The 20413-nt window shown below is 32.5% G+C and overlaps 2 protein-coding genes across 2 annotated transcripts; both read right to left on the minus strand.

Annotated features, from left to right (window-relative positions):
- Positions 1–2295: 2295 nt before the first annotated feature.
- Smp_180620 (hypothetical protein) lies at positions 2296–7557 on the minus strand (the record flags this gene model as incomplete). The annotated part of the gene is made up of 10 exons (XM_018791644.1): positions 2296–2453; positions 2871–2876; positions 3591–3608; positions 4379–4408; positions 5126–5147; positions 5610–5630; positions 6517–6522; positions 6681–6686; positions 7022–7031; positions 7497–7557. The coding sequence occupies 10 exons, from the start codon at positions 7555–7557 to the stop codon at positions 2436–2438; spliced, it is 198 nt and encodes a 65-aa protein (XP_018645248.1). The 3' UTR covers positions 2296–2435.
- Positions 7558–14366: 6809 nt separating this feature from the next.
- Positions 14367–14792, minus strand: Smp_194180 (hypothetical protein; the record flags this gene model as incomplete). The annotated part of the gene is made up of 1 exon (XM_018791645.1): positions 14367–14792. The coding sequence occupies one exon, from the start codon at positions 14790–14792 to the stop codon at positions 14367–14369; it is 426 nt and encodes a 141-aa protein (XP_018645249.1).
- Positions 14793–20413: the final 5621 nt, after the last annotated feature.

The raw sequence follows: 20413 nt of genomic DNA on the forward strand, positions 1-20413 counted from the left end.
GACTCGAGACTGGTAGGTCCTGGGTTCGAATCTCGCTCGCGAGAGCGGGTTCGTGGATGCGCACTGCTGAGGAGTCCCATAGTAGGACGAAACGGCCGTCCAGTGTTTCCAGGTTTTCCATGGTGGTCTAGCTTCAATTGACTCACGCTTCCAACTATGATAAATACTCTAGTAGCTGTAAATGATAACAAAATTAAGATAATAAACAAAAATTTTACAAATAATAATGTCATTTATTAAGTTATGTCCGGCCATGGAAGGGAAAGGGGTGTTACGAATTTCTTCTGTACACATAAATTGGGATGGAATGCACGAATTCCTATGGCTTCTGCTATATGAAGTAGACGGGAGCGAACTCCGTTGGGAAATGATGGAGGTATACGATAGATCACTTGAAATGATTTCAATTTGTCAACAATATGACCACTAACAATTAGATGTGCCAAGATAGAACTGCGTATTGTTTTTGTCTGGCCCTTTCCAAACCATACTGGTAGATGTTCACTCATTCGTTGGTTAAGTTGCCTAGTAGTACGCCCGATATAGCTATCTCCACAGGAGCAGCTGAACTTATAAATGCACATGGAGGAGGCCAACTCAGGTAACTTATCCTTCGTTTGAGTAGACATGACTGGTCGACTCGAGAAAGTCAATGTGAGATAGACTGCGTAGAAAGCTCTACTAATTACTTTTGTTAACCTATCTTTCAGAGTTTCACTAGCTACATCCCCGTAGAATGGTAATTTCATGTATAAAGGTTTCTTACGAACAGTTGAAATATCCGACGTCTTCCTCGTATCACACATGTACTTTTTAATGAACGCAGCAGGGTAGCCGATCACTGTCAGTGAGTTATAGATAAATTGCAGTTATTGACTTAAAGTATCAACAGAACAGATCTTATTTGCTCTACTAGTGAGGCATCTAACCAAGTTTCTCTTATATTGGATAGGTGTAAAGCTATAGATTGTATCCTGAATTACTGGTACTTTATTCTTACTCAATAAAAGATTTACTGTTTTGTTGAATTGTACACTTCAATCATTTAGTATTCCTACAATGTCTTCAGTCGAATGACAAATTGTAAAACATTATAGGTCATCAACAACATTGATAGATTTTAGTCGTAAACACTACACATTGACCATGGTTGATCAGGGTTCCGCTTTTCTGCATCATACGGTATGTAGTGTAAAGATACTGTTTTTGTCGAAATTGAATGATTATACACACTGTTTATCAACTAACCAACTTGTTTCATACCATAACTTTTTGTCAGTAGATTCACTCACAATTTATATTCTCCTTCTGATTAGCTTCATTCCATCTAATAAATAAAACTAATACTTAAAAATTAGTTTTCTGTCTGTTAGAAATACGTTCTTAATAATCGGTTGATAATTTGTATGCACACACTGTCATCCTTTTCATACTTATTCTGACTGTCTTCCGAGAATAATCTGTTGCTTAAATTGATGTAATGACAATTAGTTGATGTGTAGTGACTTTCATATTGGTGAACTGTAGTGAATGGATAATCTTCTTCATTTGTTTCATTGTGATCTGTTTCATGAATATTGTCTTCAATTTACACATAATTTTACAAACATGATGTACTAGATGTATCTGTAACAGCTGAGGCTGAAGTCAGATGTTTCTGTAAACCTCTCATTACCATATTAGTCTATTTCTAAATTACATGAAGGTAATCAAGTAAATGAACTGCTTTTGAAGATGTCAGCTCAAAATAGTTCTCGTATTATTTATTTATTCATCAATCATGTTCCATTAAACAGAAAATGGACGTTTAACAAAGCAGTTGATACATGAATTAAACATTTCGCAGACTTAAATTTTAGTTGAATGTTAAATAACAGTTTTTCATAATTTTTTCAAAATTTACATTCAAGAGCATAAAGTCTCCATCATTAGTACTCATTCTTCAGAATGCAAATACCAAACAAATATCTGACGGATCGAACTAATTTTAACAACAAACGTTGTTTACTACCATTTATTCCAGTAGCTAACTGACAACCCAGTTCACCGCTCTAATCAGCTTCATTTTAGCTATAAGGCTAACAAAAACAATCCCTCAAGATATACTACTTTGTATTGTTATGAAGTAGCGATCAACCTGCTGAGTAAATTTCCATCTTACAATTTTCTTTGCCAGAATATTTGTATCACTGAAGTCATGAATTGATGCCGAAATCCGTAGGTTTAAATGAATAACGAATGTAAACTTGATTTTCCTGTCATTATATTTCAGTTGGTTACAGAAAAGAAGCCTGTTACTGTTACAAAATATTTACTTTAAAAACATAATAGAAGTGAATTAATGTAACATGATTTCGGTTATCGTTTTGGTAAAGGTTAGATCAAACAAAGAGTAGATATTCCGCATTATCAAATGATCGTTTCCAAACGTTTGATTAACGCCTTCCATATTTCTAAATAAAACAAAACAATGAATGATTTAAAATTTCTATACAGGATATGTAGATTGTACTAAAATTGAATGGAAACAACTGTCAGGAGGAAACAACAATCTATTTGAGTAAAGGAAAGACAAAATACTTGATGAGGTCTCCAAACATTATCACGGAAGACCATGAATCAACGCTAGTTTATCGTTTGATATATTTCTAAGATTTTGGTCATTGAAATAAGCGAGTTTTGGGAACATGCTTAGGGAAAATTATACAATGTCTTCTGTCCCATTGTTAAAACGAGTGGTTAAGGTCTCAATATTCAACCATTATTAGCGGTCATTGTATTTGCTCAAACTCAACCTGAGATCATTTTGTTAGTTTGTAGAAGTGAAAACATGAATAGGTTCATTATTCATTTAAATCTCAACAACTTACGTCCATCTAGTGATAAATAACACGTTGTAAAAGAACTTTATAAGATGCTATCTATAAAACGTACGAACTATTTAACAAAATGAATTTAACGATTAAAGTTAATGGAGGACATTTCTTATTGTTATAAACGTATGGATGCTGCTTATAACTCTAGTGTTCTGGTTATAACAGTCCTTTCACTTTTTACACGTATGTGGGACGATAATTTACCTTAGACGAATATCTACACTAGATTCCCACCCAGTGTCTATTCTACAAGACTTCAACACAACTCAGATCAAAAACACGAGATTAGCCTGACTACAACGTCAATATATTTCCACACCAAAATCCGACACGAGAAACAGTCAATCAATAACAGTCAATACATAATAAGGATAGGGGAATATATATATAACACATAACACTTGTCATTCTATCTAAGTGTGACTCATCAATACAACCAAACATTGTCATTCTCGTCCACACATCACTTATCGATTAAGTATCTTTCAAATTTGTGAAGAATTTATTCGCATATCAGGTTTTCGTAGATTTTGACTGCATCGATACTGTTCTCAGTGGAGCTGATGTACTTATTTGGTGACTGAATACAACAAATACTGGTGGAAGAATCAACATAAATGATAACATGTTTTCCATGCCCGTATTCATATATCATTGTAAAGTTGTCTGTGAGAAACTTATGAAAACATCTAAACAACTTGAAATTCAATTTACCAGGGTCTTATTGACTTTCTGTAATAGAAATTGTAAGTTATAAATATTACAAATGTAGGCATTGATAAGAATCATATAGAAATGTAAATTTCGTACAAGTGAATGTGGAGTAACTGTAGAATCTCTTCAGTTGACGAATTTTACCAAATACGGAGTAGTAATACAAGTGTACTTTTGAATATTAGATTTCGCTTAAGGCACTGATCATGAGGCTGATCTACTCTTCACTTTATTAATAAGCTTGAATTCGGATAAGAATTCGACGACTCCAAGTTCACTATTTGTCTATATTTGAATTATTATTTTTCGTCTTAGTATTCACTGAATTACTTTCTTATTTTCTGAGTTATACTCGATTATTTATCAAGATTAATGACTCTTCACATTCCAAACTTATGCTAGAAATTTTGTTTTCAATCATCAGTAACGAGTATCTGTCGATATTTTGTAAAAAGTCATTTGCTGACCATATGATACTGCTGAATGAACGATTTACTTGCCTAATCAGACGTTAAATGTGTACATATTAGACAAGACGGAAAATTTCTCTTTATCAGTTTAAATGTTGGATAGAATACTGATGTGAAATTATGTGTTCACTAAAAATGAAGTGTACCACCAACGTGGTCATGGAAGGTGTTACGTCTTAGTTTGCAGTAAACAACACAGAATATTATACAAATAGCATTTTTCAACATGAGAAGTTATTTATCATGACAAATGCATATGAAATGTCGTTCAAAACAATGAAAAACAGGTTTAATTGTACGGAATGACGGGGAACGTACATCTTTCGCCAATTCTACTGATGCATTATGCTGAACAGGAAATAAAATATACACAAACGAAACATTAAACTACTAGTATATGAATGTTCGATTAAATTCGAACTAATAAATCCACACTACTTCGGCTCTGAGTTAATATAAGGCATAATCGAGGAAATGATATTTTTCTTGAAAATCCCAATGAATGAACTTCAAATAAATAAAACATTTCATTGATTAGTCTGATATAACGTTCTTCAATGGAAATAATCAAGTGTCATAACAATTGGATATAATAAATACAAGGTTTATACATTGTGTCTTCTTAACATCTGAATATGTCTGAATGGTTTGTTTGATACATGGATAATTAATGAACTATCTATTCGTCCTAGATACATTTGTTCCTTATTCGTTTCCCTTGAAAAAGCTGAAATCAGTCTACCGAGTGAAATGTTCAGTTTATTGTAAGTTGAATCATTGAATACAATCTCCAAATTATCGTTTTATATTCAGTGTGTATTAGATTTACCAAAATTGCATCAAACAACATTTCGATTGATTAACATATATCCCTTCAAAAAGGGATCAAAAAGAGTCAAAATAACTTCCGAAATATACGAAGAAGCAAATGGGTAAACTGAATGTTTGTCAATGGTAGCACACTATTTGGGTTCCAGTATTTATTCAATTATAAATTCGAGGTATTTTGAGAAGAGCGATAAATGATTTAAATTAACACAATGAAATTCTACTATATAAACGTACCAATCTGTCAGCCAGATGTCCACTAAAAAAGGTAGTATACACTATTGATAATACAGTCACAGTCATAGTGAACATTCATAATAAGAATGTGTTAACTCATGAAGTGACTAAAAAGTCTCAAATAAATCAAACCATCATTGACCAATGCGATTATTCAAGCTTGTTTGATGAGTGACAAATTTTAAAGCGTTTTCAATATTAACATATTTTGTTATCCAGGTCTTATCATTAAATGTGATATTGTTAACTGAGTTCGATCAGTCCATATTCACATATGGAATCTTTGCATATGCAATTCAGAAATAGATATAGTCATAAATTAATAATGTTTCACATGGTATATATTTTAATCGTTTAATGATCCCCATATTATTAAAAGACTAATATTGGTATATATTTGACAAATTATTGACACTAATGCAATTGTATATGAATATAAAAGTCAATGTATAAGGAATCCTATTACAAACATCAAGTTACTCACCCGAGTCCCACAGACAATCGTCTAGCGAAATAACATTTTTATATGTGTTAATGATGAAATAAATTGTGAGTTTATCTTTTTAGCGAATAAAAAAAAACAAGAAACTGAATTCTTCAGTCATGAAAAATTGCGAATATTAGTGTAATTCGAAAACTGACATTTGCTCTGAAGTGGATAACTGAAGAAGATTTTGCGATGAATCCACATCTCATCATGAGTAGTTTTGAAACAACTTTGTAACATTCGAATGTATATAACAATAATAAAATGATAAAAATTTTCAAATTCCTATTTCTGTAGTATGATTTCTCTCCAATTTCCAGAACTCATCTACCCATGTTTAAATAGGAGTTGGCCATAAACTAACTAACATATTATTATGCATACTAATGTTATCTACTCACGAAGGACATAGATATTGTCTTCATTCCAGAAACAATTCCATGACAAACTCGTGAACTTTCAGTAATAGCTGAACATTTATACAGAAATTATAAGAAGCTTCAGACGAAAGGCACAAACAGTTCACACAATTGACAAAAAAGAAAATTACAGATGTAATTCACACATTACGCACACGATACATCAATGAGTTAGTTTACCAATGTAGTTTAAAATACTTAAATAAACCATTTTACGGATGTTCAACAGAGGATAATTATAATTTCTGAAACTGAAATGACGTCTTCTTGTCTGTTTAGTGTAACCCGTGATTACGTTCATAATGATTAGACTTAAGAACTTTCTCTGTTAGCTTCATTCTGTGATGAATTCTGTAAGATTTTGTGAATGACTAATGATTGTATGATGTGAAATGATCTCAAGCAATAAACTAAAGCTTATCAATAGAGTTAAAATATTAGTACTAGTCATTTAAAATAATTCTATATCTCAACAATTGACTTACGATCCTCTGGAAATTCAATAATAATAAAAAGAAAAATTCTTGGTCAATAATTCAATGTTAAGCAATTTGTTCGCAAAACCATTTGAATGATAAGAAAGAAGAGATAGATTAAGAAGGATTATGAGTAGAGGTAAAACAATTGCCTGTTGCAAAAATTCACTTACGATCCTCTGAAAATTCAACAAAATTATTAAGAGAAACGGTTAGTTGATGATTCAATGTTAAGCAACGTGTTCGCGAAAATATTTCACAAGTAAACCAATTGAATGATAAGAAAGAAGAGATAGATTAAGAAGGATTATGAGTAGAGTTGAAGTATTACTTGGCTACGAACTAGCCGCTTTGAATAGTTCTACATATTCGTGAAATCCTATACCTTAATTTCCCAATTTATAACAGATCACATGCAGTGACATACAACATATCTTTCAAGAATAAATTCGAGTTTAAAGCTAATATTCAAACAATTCGTAGTTATTTCGGAATTCAACTGAGATGGACTTACCCATGAACCTCTAAAAGTAATTTGTACAATAATACTTGTAGGTTATGGTGACTTATAACTTCTTATTCTCTGACTATTAATGTTTTACTAATACAAATACATAACATTCTAATATTTGCATATTTACAAGCACACTTCACCTTTTCTGCGCACTACAGACATGAAAATATATATTTTGTTCGATTGTACTTGTGTATTCCCGTGCAGGGAATGTAATGTATTCATAAGAATTGACATATGGCGTGGGTAGTTGACTACGAAATCCTAAAATTTTGGACAGTTCTATTATTGGAGTATCTTCGCAATCAAGGCAAATTCAAAGTTATAACGATGGAAGTGCACATATATTTTACGATAATAGAAATAAAATGTTCATGTTCCCTTCATTATTTCTTTTTCTATAAAATATTACTAGTAATGCACTGCGTTCGCTTGGCTAAAGAAAACAACTAGTTTCTATTACTGTGATACTTACCCATATATGGATTTTGAAAAACTGACACAAGGACCAACATCAATGCAATGAATAGAAACATCTTGCCAAATGAAAGTAGTTAGAAAAATGTGTGTTTATATACTGTTTTAGAGGTCATGTGTGGTTGGTGAAATGACGTATACTGTCAATCTAGTCACTTACTAAATGTTTCATTTTAGCGAGTTATTCATAGTTTAAGTACGCTCAAATCTTTGATTGACGGATCAGTGTAAATTCAATAAACACTTACATAAACGTGCATTTGAGTAGAATTAAATTTACATGTGATCAGAATAATGAATCATTTAATTTCGTTTTTTGAACTAGTTTTTCTAAATTATCCAGTGTTCCTTCTTACATAACGCTGTGACTCGTAAATTAAAATAGGATGTACTTTTAACGAAGGAAATATTTACCGCCAAAAGAATATCGTGTCATTGATGAATAATTCAAGATAATGTCACATGGATAATCATAGTTTTTAAGCTGGTGTATTGCCTGAAAATATTTAATCCATTTACAGTAACAGAAAACTCAAGCTTGTAATGTAATCGTTAGATATTAATGATGTTGATTATGTTCCGAAGCTCTATGGATTGCACTATGGATTTTCCACAGACCAGGTTTATCTTCAAGCATTCATGGCCTGGAATCATAAAAATAAAAAAAAGTATAGGAATTCTTCAGTTTTGCTAACTCCGTCTGTAGCTCCTCTGGGAGTTACTGCCGGTCCCAAGCCCGGGTAAAGGTGGAGGGTTGGGCATGGGGTTAGCGACCCCATCCCGTAGAAAATCAACTCGCTAAGAAAACGCTAACCAGAATAATCATTCAGTTTTGCTGATTAAAGTAATGAAAAAAGAGGAAACAGTTGAAATGATTACTCAGAAAATAACAATTAGTAAGATAATCTTCCTTTCAGAGTGTTTCCTGAAACGAATGCCGCATACTAATTTGTAAGTAAAATTTCAAACTACAAACATCATTCATTTTCGTATTGGTTGTTTTATTCTTCCCATTGATGTTCAGGAATGTGATCGATCAGACTCTTATAGACATATGTAGATCCTATGCGGATCGCTTCGATACTGCTTTAAACCATAGGCAGGTACATCCAGACGACGAGTCTTTAATAGAACGAAACGCGCGTGCTGGATTTCACTGCTAGCCACTATTCATCTTTGCTTATCATACTTCAATTTATTGTTTGATAGATGATTTCCCTTCAGATATCACCATACGTATTACCCAAACAATCATTTAAATTGAAAATCATATTCTCATAGATTCACGTTCTACATGTTTATTGAAAAGCATAATAAGGATATATTCCTCAAGTTTCGTGACATTTTATTGTTGTTCACATATAAAACCGATTGATCAGCATTAGAAATAAACTAGTCCATTTACTCACTGAATCAATCGTTGTATGACTTATTGTAGAAATTTAAGTTGAAATATTTTGATATACCTTTATATATAGAATTTTTTAAATGACGATGTGTGCTACAGATGACATATATAAGTAGTATGTATGATCAATCGATAGTGAATTGCCTAACGGCAGAAGGTGAAGAAGATCAAAGAAAAAAGAACGAGAACAGAGAATGATTGTTGTGGAAACGAAAGATCAATGAAGTCCGAGACGATTGATTGATATTCAGCAAATGAAGAATCTACTGCATGGACCACAGATTTTACTAAAATGTTCTGTAATTTTATATTCAAATACATTCGATTGTCCCCACTTGAGTTCTCGTTCATCACAACTCTATAAGAAAATATTTAATGAGCAGTTAACAGTTTGTTGAATATGTAAGTAGTCAATTGTCTTGTTGCGTAGAAGATAGAAAAGTTGACAACAGGTTGTTATCACGTTATGATAGTCACGAATAGCTGCATACAAATACTAAACTTAATAGAAGTATAAAATTTTGTTACAAAGTTGGCAGTTGTTTATAATATATCCTGGTCATGTTTGGTATTCTATGGAATTCCGTTTAGTCAGAACATCGTCTTTGATGTCTCCCATAGAACTGAATTTTGATTTTGATTGTTTCTAGTACTGATTTCAAACAGCTGTCTTTTTCTTCAGTCTGTCAAATGCTTTGTGGATTTATTCTCATACAAGTGTCTATAGATGACATCTAGCTTTTGATCATAGTTTTCGAGTACCGATAACTCTTCACAATCGAACAGAGTATTTTCCGATATTCTTGTAGCCGTTTGAAAACCTGGGCATAATTATTTATAATTAAATGCCTAATTCAGTAGAACACTAATTTGATTTATTGTTCAAGTAACCATTAGATCAAATATCAAACGGTTTACACATCCAAGTAATAAAACACTGTTTTGTTAATCAAATCATACGAGTAATGCTCGAAGTTTTTATTTACACCGTTCGTAAATGGTGACAACAAAAATCTCCTCTTCACGTGAATCCTACGAATGATGTGGTTAGCAGTATCATGAATATGCTTTACATATATTTTCAAGATAATTAATCAACTTAACAGAGTGAGTTGTTATTGTTGATCGGTGGAACACTAGTTCAGTAAATAAGTCGAGATTACAAACTGGAAGGGTATAAAATATATTTTACTCTAATATATTCTACTCCACACTGTTCATCTAAACCGTTTACCCACCAATTAGGAACGTCATTTTAGCCTCCAGTGAAATGCCTATTATTGGACCCATAGAAGTAGCCAATCTAGTTCGGCGATGTCAGTTCTAGTTAGCTTTGTTGTCAGCCATGTCTAACTCAGATAATGAGACTGATATGAATTTCAGAGAGCTGTTCGTTGCTGTAGGAATTTAGACGGGAGCGTCGCTCCTGAGACAACTGAGAACTTACAAGAATGTTACTTCCGCCACTTCACAATACGAGACAGTAATGGAAATCCAAATTATTTTTATATAAAACATGTATTTGAAAGGAAATGCCATCTCCAGCGAACAACGAGTAAAACTCAGCGGGAGTTTGTATTGAAATAAAGTCTCTATCTATATGTTTAAAAAGCCTGTTGGTAGTGGTTACAAATTCTTTTATATTTGTTCGACTGATAGAAGGGTTTTATGCAGTAACAAGATGGTTAGTGAGTCATAATCATGAGTTACTGCGTATAGCATACGAGAAAGACCCTAGCTTCTGTCATTTCGAAGCCTAACAGAGGAATACGATTCATCTTTCATTAATTTTCTGAACTGTAGTTTTTGTTGTCGTTAGTTTTGTATATGAAAATAGTAGAAAGAAAATAATCGCCCAAGATATTTCGGATGTGTAATCAGGTTTATTTGGAAGATTGAAACTTCCAAGTCAATCGAACCTTGTTTATCATCACTTTTCAGTATATTATTTTGAGAGGTTAGTTATGTATACCATTGAGACTGGAGGTGCAGCAGAGACACATCGTGAAGTGAATGGTTGTCTGGAAAGCTACTTCTTTCAACGGTAAATAAACGAATCTAGGTCGTCGATTTTTCGATGTTGTAAGTACTGATGGTATTTAAAAGTGTAACAAAGAGCGCATTTCTCTAAACGAGATAGTGGTATTAAATGTCTACGCATTTAATTTGTTCAATAGTTGACAAATGGGCAGTTTCGAATGTTTCCTATTTTTATCTCATTTATCCGTCCAGTGATTCAGTTGATAATTAAGTCATATTCGAATTTATCCTTGGCGGGATAATCTGTGAATGGCTGCACATAACTGAAAAAACGTAGTCCCGTATATACGTGAATAATATAAATAGTTAAGATTATCGCTTGTTCTAAGACGTCAAAACTTTTCTGTGAAGTAGAGTAAGACTGAGAAACACGATAGATCAAATGAACTCTTTGAACAGTAATCAATGTTTATATCTGTAATTCCTTTTAAGTGACATTACAATCTACTATCCTGTTATTCACTATCATTGCATGGGACTTCATGAATAATTTCATCATACATATATATTATCACTTTATTAGTAAACAAAATGGTTAATATGTCGGCACTCAATTTCTCGGTTAAATTCTTAGTTCCAGTATTATACTTGTGCACATACTTTACATTTTGAATTTTGTTGGCATTCCACATCAGTTAACTCTACTTCTCATAGAATTAACTGTTTAGCATTGAGTTGTTTTACGACTTACAGTTTTTGATGAACATTTAGATTGTTGAACAGTTAGCTCACCAGCAGAAGTTAAGTACCATTAACCGTCATATTAGGCTGGATGCTTAGAAAATTTATTTTTCCAAACATGATGAACTGACTAAAATAACTGTTCATGGACCTTAACCAATAAAATGGGAAGGGTGTTATTTTGACAGTGACTATATAATTAGTCTGCATCACATAGGAAAAAGGCAGAACGCACTAATCACATGAGTGATTTCTGGGAAAATAAGGAACAGAAATTTATGAATTTTATTACCCTCAACTCCACCCGATAGAAAAGTTGTCAACATACATAAAGAAAGTTAAATTGCAGACCTATCATTTCACATAAAAAAATTTATATTTTTTAATACATCATTTAATAGTATTTTACGTGTATCAAAAAGTAATTGTTCGTAACAAGGATTTAAACATCGAGAATACAGTGAGACCATCAAATGTGAAAAATGCTCAGTGAGGTTCCAATAAATAAGATATTTCTTTTGCTCCTACAAGACGGATTCTCTTCCAAATACAGTAGGAATAACATGATGACGAAACAATAGTCACTAATAAGATTGTTTTTTTCTAAAGATAGTTTCGCTAAAATTCATATGACACATTATCGAATTCTAAACGTCATCCATTTATGAATTACAAGCGATTATAAAAATGTTTTTATAATGAACCCCCTGTAAAGAATTCTTTCTATAACTATACTAATCTTATGACCTGATGTTTACATTGACATGATAAGAATCTGAATACATTTCTACGTATAAAAATCTATTAATGACGGTATTATTAATGACGCTAATGTATGATGCTTAGTGAATAGTTAACTGCGAAGCTGATAAATATCTCACCATTGATTTGACTTAAATTTAGTGATAATGACTTTTCAGTTGGACCACTTGAAGCTGAAGTTTGAAGCAATGTTCACAAATTATAGATCATAAAAAAAAACAGTATTTTTGTGCATTTTAGTGATAATTAGTTAACTATTGTACTGTACAAAAGAAACAGAAATCCGATCAGCACGTTTCATTCAAATGATTTCTAATTCACAGAATCAATTAGAAGATGAATCAGTGTATTCTATGTAAATCAAGAAATTAAAAGTAAGTTCACTTTAAATAAACTGTTATTGTTAGGTCTGATTCACTCCAACTTCTGTGTAATGTTTTATATTACTTATTACCTTTATTCAGCAAATAGTTTTATTCCTAGCAATTTCTACTATTATGTTGTAACGCCAGTTTCTCATGTAATATTCTGAAATGTTTACACGTACTTATAACATTCATTCATTCATTAATAATGACTTGACATCAATTATTGTAGTAGTTATTCGTAATTTTGTGCAGTCGTTCAACCCCTGTTCAAAGTCAACAGTTTCCATAATGCTTGCTCTTAGTTCGATTTTTCCTTGTTAATTAACCGTTATCGAGTTTAGACACAACCGACTGTCTTCATATTTCGAACAAAAAGACGTTGTAAACACTGAAAACACCTCACAAGTTGTGGTTCGTAACTAAATTTTGTCTATTATTCACTAAATTATAACTATTTGAGACAAAACGATGTTTGTGAACTTCGATTTTTCACGTATCTCAATTGAGTGACATGGACGCTTCCATATGCTTTTGAAATGTAATATAACCACATTTTATGAACTGGAACTTGTGTTAAGATTTGATTATGTATTCAACGTATCAATCTAGTCGTTATTTAACACATATCAAAATGCATTTTGTTAACAACAATATATAAACTTATAGATAGATTTTCATGTTCTATAGAAAATTCATGACTATGTTGTGACTACATTTACAGAAGACCACATTACCTATTGAGAATTCAATGAATATGAAAACTTGTAAGATGTCTGCTTGTTGCAGATTTTAATTCTCGATTGTGTGTTGTCAAAGTTCTAGCTTATTCAGGACTTTTACAAATACACAATCTACCTAGTCCTTGCATATTTTTGACTAACGATTTATTCTCCACATAATTGTATTTTATTCAGGGCAATACTTATACTCAATAGAATTTCATCAATAAAGGTTCGACATTAACCATTCGTTAACACGGGTTATCAAAAGTCATGTCAGTGGGAGATTTGATTCACATATAACAAAGCGATTTGATGAGAGAGAATAATGTAAGCTTTCTGTATGTGGCTATTTTTTTTCTGAAATCCGATTTATGCCACATAATCTAGGTATATTGATAGTCTCGATCCGTGGTTATAGAGCTACTTTATGAGTAAGTTTCTGATTGTAAGATTAAGGTGATTTAGACCAAACATACAGGTATGAGGTTTAACAGTGAGAAAGTTTTATATACTAAAATGTCTAATCCATCAGTTTTGTCATAATCAATTATGAGCGATGTGTTATTTTCATTCTTCACTATTTGCTTCACACTTCTTTATTTCTGTGATAGATGTTAGGTGACCTCTATGTGCATTCTCTTCTCAATGCATCTAATTTTATTTGCCATGCAATATATACTTGTTTTCACGTATTCTCCCAATGTACAACTAGGCATAGTTGCAAAATGAAAGTAAATTTCAAACATTCCATCAAGTTAACTTTCATTAGTTTATCCAAAATAAGTTAAAAGATGCAAAAATAACAACGAATTCACAATCAACAAAATGGATACAGATTTCAGATAAACTAATAGACGAGTATCATTATTACTGTTTGAATGTTTAACTTAATTTTGGTTTGGTATGATCGTTATTTCTATAAGTTCAATATTCGTCTTGATCAAAGTACATGGCATATACACAAATATTAAATTAGTATTATTTTCATACACTTTATAATTTAATTGTTCTGGGATGAAACGAGTCCTCATTCCATGTGGATAATGAATCGACATTGGAACAAAAATTTCTGCAACTAACAATGTTGAGTTCACATTTGTACAATTCTTCTGTGTTGGTACAAAAGCATAATAAAACACACCTGAATCTACATCGAATCTCAGTTGGACAGGTTGACCGGCAGTTGATTGTGGATATGTACGACTGAACGATTTCAACTGCATGAGAGAGAAGAAATTACGAAGTGAAACAATGTATTGCAATAATGTGAAATGCATATGTAAGGTATTCAATTTGAAGACAGTGTAGATCATAACCTGATAACTTAATAACCAAAGGAAGTAAGGAAGATTTAGAGAGATATACTAGGATGAAATAGTTATTCATATATTTCTAAAGGAACCATGAATAACTAATTTAATCGTACCTGACATAAATGAATAACCAAACACTGATAACTAGCTAGTTATATGATACCTAACTCCGCCTGTAGCTCTTCTAGAGTTACTGACGGTCCCAAGCCCGGGTCAAGGAGGAGGGTTGGGCATGGGGTTAGCGACTCCATCCCGTAGAAAAACTAACTCGCTAAAAAAACGCTAACCAGAAAAAATAATTCAAACCATTTAAACTCTGCCCTCCGAGTTGAAGGAATAATTATGACGTCTCATGATGAAAGCCGAAATTCTTCGGAAGTCACGAGACCGATGTACCTTCTAACAACCAGAGCAAAACTCTTTATAGGTACATGGAACGTCCGGACAATGTGGGAGACAGGAAAGACCAGCCAAATAACAATGGAAATGAGGAGATACAACATGGCAGTGCTCGGAATCAGCGAAACCCATTGGACACAAACTGGACAACAAAGGCTAGGTACAGGAGAGATGCTGCTGTACTCCGGTCACGAAGGGGAAAATGCTCCACACACTCGGGGAGTTGCTCTAATGCTGTCCAAAGAAGCACGAAATGCACTTGTGGGATGGGAATTTCATGGATCCAGGATAATCAAAACATCATTCAGGACAATGAAGGAAGGGATCACAATGAACGTTATCCAATGTTATGCACCCACCAATGATAGCAACGACGATGATAAAGATCCGTTCTATGAAAAGCTGCAATAAATTATAGAGAAGTGCTCACGAAAGGACCTCACCATCCTGATGGGAGATCTAAATGCTAAAGTTGAAGTGGACAACACAGGATATGAAGATATAATTGGACGACATGGACTAGGAGAGAGAAATGAAAATGGGGAGAGACTTGCAAACCTATGTGCTTTCAAGAAATTGGTTATAGGCGGCACAATATTCCCACACAAGTGCATACACAAAGCTATATGGATCTCACCGGACCAAACCACAGAGAACCAGATAGATCACATCTGTATCAACAAAAAGTTCCGAAGATCAATGGAAGATGTGAGAATCCGGAGAGGAGCTGACATAGCTTCAGATCACTATCTGCCTGGTTGTGGCCAAGATGAGACTGAAGCTAAAGAAAGACTGGATAACTAGACAAACAGCACTACAAAGGTTCAATACAGCCTTCCTTCGAGATACTGACAAGCTCCATGAATTCAAGACAACTCTCAACAACAGGTTCCAGGTTTTACAGGATCTACTGGAAAAACACGAAACTACTAAATACATACATACATACATACACACAATTCATCCAGTCTCCTTTTATTTTACATTGTTGAACTTTTCACTTGATTCTCATTCAACTCACTCATATTATCCTGTTTACAACAAAAATATTCGACTTCCAAATATGATTGAATTAAAAAGTAGTAGAGATTTTGATGAAATGATTGTTAAGGAAAAAGCACTATGTATATTTCTTTGATGATTTTGATTTTGATTGCTTCCCTGAAGAAGTCCACACAAGTTAGCTGGACGAAACGTTGGAATTATTTATAGTTCAATCGCTATGACTATTTCAATTATAACTTCTTTTTTTCACATATAATGAATTCTTATTTCTTATGTTTAATTATTGATAAGACTTTTGTTATTGTAATTTACTATTCTTACTACTATCAGTACACTTGCCTTCCCACTATCAACTTGTAATTTTAACTATTATTAGGCTTGGTTACATATTCTATTTCATTGTGATTATTATTGACTCAAATAGCCTTGTGATTGGTCTAACATTTTCATATAAATATTCATGTATATGTAGAGTAAAGCCTGATGACGATCTAATTGAGAACAATACTGTTCACTTACTGATGTTGTTCTAATTATACTGATGACACTGTTCAGAATGAAAATTATAAATTCCTTCACCGTACAGAACATAATGACTTCAATAAGAAATTTGACATAAATTCAAAAAAGATATTATCAATTACAAAACCTACGGAAATGTTTTCTACATTTAAGTTGGAAAATAATTCATATCCGTCCCAGTACGTCCATGATTCGAAGTTCCTATCTGCTGCATTCAGCACAGCATTACATTCAACCGTATTTATTGATTCTGGATTACCATCAGGAAGACACAGACCGAATTCTGTTAAAAATCGTCCGCCACCAGTGGATTGAACTATACTTCTCACATTTTTGAATGTATAATTTAAGAGAAGCTAAACACAAGCAATAACAATATCAACATTGATAAGTATGTGAATGATTTCTGCAATGAAACTAGACTACAATAATCTGCATACACTGTGTCAAAGCAATAACACATCATCCATTTTGTTCATTGACCTATCATTCATTACATTTGTGACTTAGTTATGAAAAATTGCAAAAAAACAACAGACGTTCAGTATTCTCCATCTTCAAATGATTATGATTATATTTATGTTCACAAGTACTTACATGATCGAGTGAGGAAAGGCACAAAAATTGAGTGATTTCGAATTCTGTGGTTTGATTACAAAGCAACTGGCTAGGAAAGAAGATGATTCTACAAATCACAAAATCAGTCATTTCTTAACAATCCATAAATAAAGATTCACACAACACCGAATCATCAGTTCAGTAAGATGGAAATGAACTAATACCAACAAGTGGTATCTTGTCAAGCAATGGCCATTATGTCTATCTGACTAAATATCACATTGACCAGAAATCCTCCATAAGCTTATATGATTCACCATATAAGTTTATTGACAATGTTCTCGCGTTCACAATTGTTGAACCTGAACAATATATATGTAACTGATGTTAATTTGTGAGGAGAACTCATTCGAACATTGTAATTGTTAGTTGATGTGTCACGATAACAGCAAACTGTTATTCGATTATGTGTATCACAAATGATGGAATGCATCACATCATTGAGTCAGAATCCACGTATTCGTTGAATCAACTCAAACGACTTACATTAGTGTGAATAATATTTTTTATTGTTGTGTATGATGGAAATGAATAGCGCCTATTACTAGTTGTCACATTTTGCATATCTAATCATAGTGTTTACATTTTCGTTCTTAGATGACTCTGCAGTACTTTCATTGAGTTCAGTTCCGGTGTCGCGTTCACCCTAATCAGTTCATCATTTATTAAGGACACAATAAACATTCATCCATATCAGTTGTAACTATCATTTGTATTTTTAATGAAATATTCACGGTTTCAACTAACATCATACATTCTGTATATGCAGACCACAAATTGGAGCTCGAACTAAACAAATTAACTTGTTTGTCAATTTTGTTTGTAACAATCAACGTTTTATAAGTTGGTGTGAATAACAGAATGGATTTGGACATCCTTTGTATCTGTCGATGCAATAATCAGATTAGAATTCCACTTGACATCATAAACTGGAGATTTTGTCAACAAACAACATATGTACATTTGTATGTGAATTCCAATGGTGTTTGTGAATAGGATTCAATAAGTAAATGAGTTTAATGAAACCTACAAGACAAATGTTTTTACTTTGAAATCTAACATAAAATACATATTAATGCAATGCTTCTATCTCCACTTCCACTGTTATGATTATCATGGCTTCATAGAATTATTCGTCAATGTTGCTTATTCATCTACGCCCAATTTCAGACACACCCATTGCTATAACTTTTGCTAGTGACGATGATTCATAGAACATAAATGTTACTACTTTATAGAAGGAATGTAGAAATTTCTCATCTTATTTGACTTGTTTTAATCAATTACAAAATACACTATGGTTCTAACAATTTTGCAAACTTAATCATCATATTGCTTACTGAGAGTATTTCCATGGATAAAAGATAAATAGATGTCTAAATGGTAATTGATAAACATGAGCAAGTCAATGGGTGTTTTTCAATCAATTCCAAGTAAATAAATTCTAGGTAGTTAAATTTCAAGTTTGATATAAAGTAGGAAAATCAAAAGGCTGCAGCGAAAAATGGCAATCGTCGAATGTCAAACTACTAATCTGAAAAATCACTCGCTAAGACCTATTGAAGCTTCAGTTTTGATTTCGGGTAGTGTTGTAAGCACGCACTACTGTGTAGTTTTTAGTTGTTTGATTAGTGTGAGGACATGGTGTAAAATGTAAACAATATTTTATTACGAAAATACTTTCGGTCAACGATCCTTCGACATTTAACTTAATTGAATGTAGTTGTTCTGAATATAGATCAAATAATTTAATAAGGGTGACAAAGAATTTCAAAATTTTCCAGACAAGTCTGGTTATCAAGTTACGAACAAAAATCAAGTCAGTCAGCTTATGCTACAAAATATCAGTGGGTTATTGTTGTTATTAAAGCATCAAATATTCAAAATGCACATACACTACAAACAATAAACCAGGTAATGAAACTCTCACCTGATCACACAAATATCGTTTCCATGATGGCATATGCTCTGTAGCTGGTGTCGATTGCAATAGCCAACAGTAGTAATGATAAGATAATACACTCTTCTTTCTGGCCATCTCATCTTGTAATAGACCAGGAACACGTTGCATGCCAGTACCAGGTATTCCATTGACAAATGGAAAAAATATTCCATAAGTTACACTCTCGTAAAATATCAATGTATCCTTGTCTGTTTGACGAATAACATTCACCAAGTAATCATAAAACAATAAAAGATTTTGACCTGCAATATCTGTGCGAATACAAAAAGAAAAAGACCAGAAATGTAAGAACCGAAATAGATTTTCAGAGTGAAGACAATTGAAAGTTAACAACAATGATTTCCAATATCGCAGCACATAAGGAAGACAGTCTATGTTAAGCTGAAATGAACATATCTGTGATGGACAGAATATTTTCCGAAATCAAGATTGTGGTTGAGCGTGAATAGTCCTACTTACTTTACATCTAGGTAAATACTTATTTTGCAAGCATTCAGTCAATTATGTTTATGTTTAGAAGAAAGAAATTAGACGTACAATAAAGCAACAACTCACAGTAATTAACATTGATACAATTTTTAGATCGGTATAATTTTAGCTCTCTCTAACTGAATGAAGTTGTCAATTAAGATTAATTAATTTACTTAGGTATTACTCAATAGACAAAATCCACTTCATTTGTTCAACTACCACAGTAATCTATTTTCAAGATATAGGTCATTAATCAATCCAAAAAGCAGGTTTCAAGTGACTCTAAATTCAATGTAACCATGTAACAACCCTTTGACAACAAATGATTATCATAAAATGTGATATAACACTACACTTAATACAATGACGTTATCTCAACCCACGAAGCTATTTGTTGTTCTTTTCAAAATGTATATATATTTTATATAAAGTTAGTATAAAACCAGACGGTTTATTACTTAATCTATCAAACTATCATTCATTGTACAAAGAAAACATCTATTTAACTTTCTCTACATAAGATTTGAATCTACTACGTTGTGATGAATATAAATAAATAAAACAATTTCCATGTTTCATATATTCTGATCTCTTGTTAAATTAAAGTAAAGCTCGAAAGATAAGATATACTAAATAACATGGA

The sequence above is a fragment of the Schistosoma mansoni genome (genome assembly GCF_000237925.1).
Source record: "Schistosoma mansoni, WGS project CABG00000000 data, chromosome 2 unplaced supercontig 0108, strain Puerto Rico, whole genome shotgun sequence".
In the NCBI taxonomy this organism is placed as follows: Eukaryota; Metazoa; Platyhelminthes; class Trematoda; order Strigeidida; family Schistosomatidae; genus Schistosoma; species Schistosoma mansoni.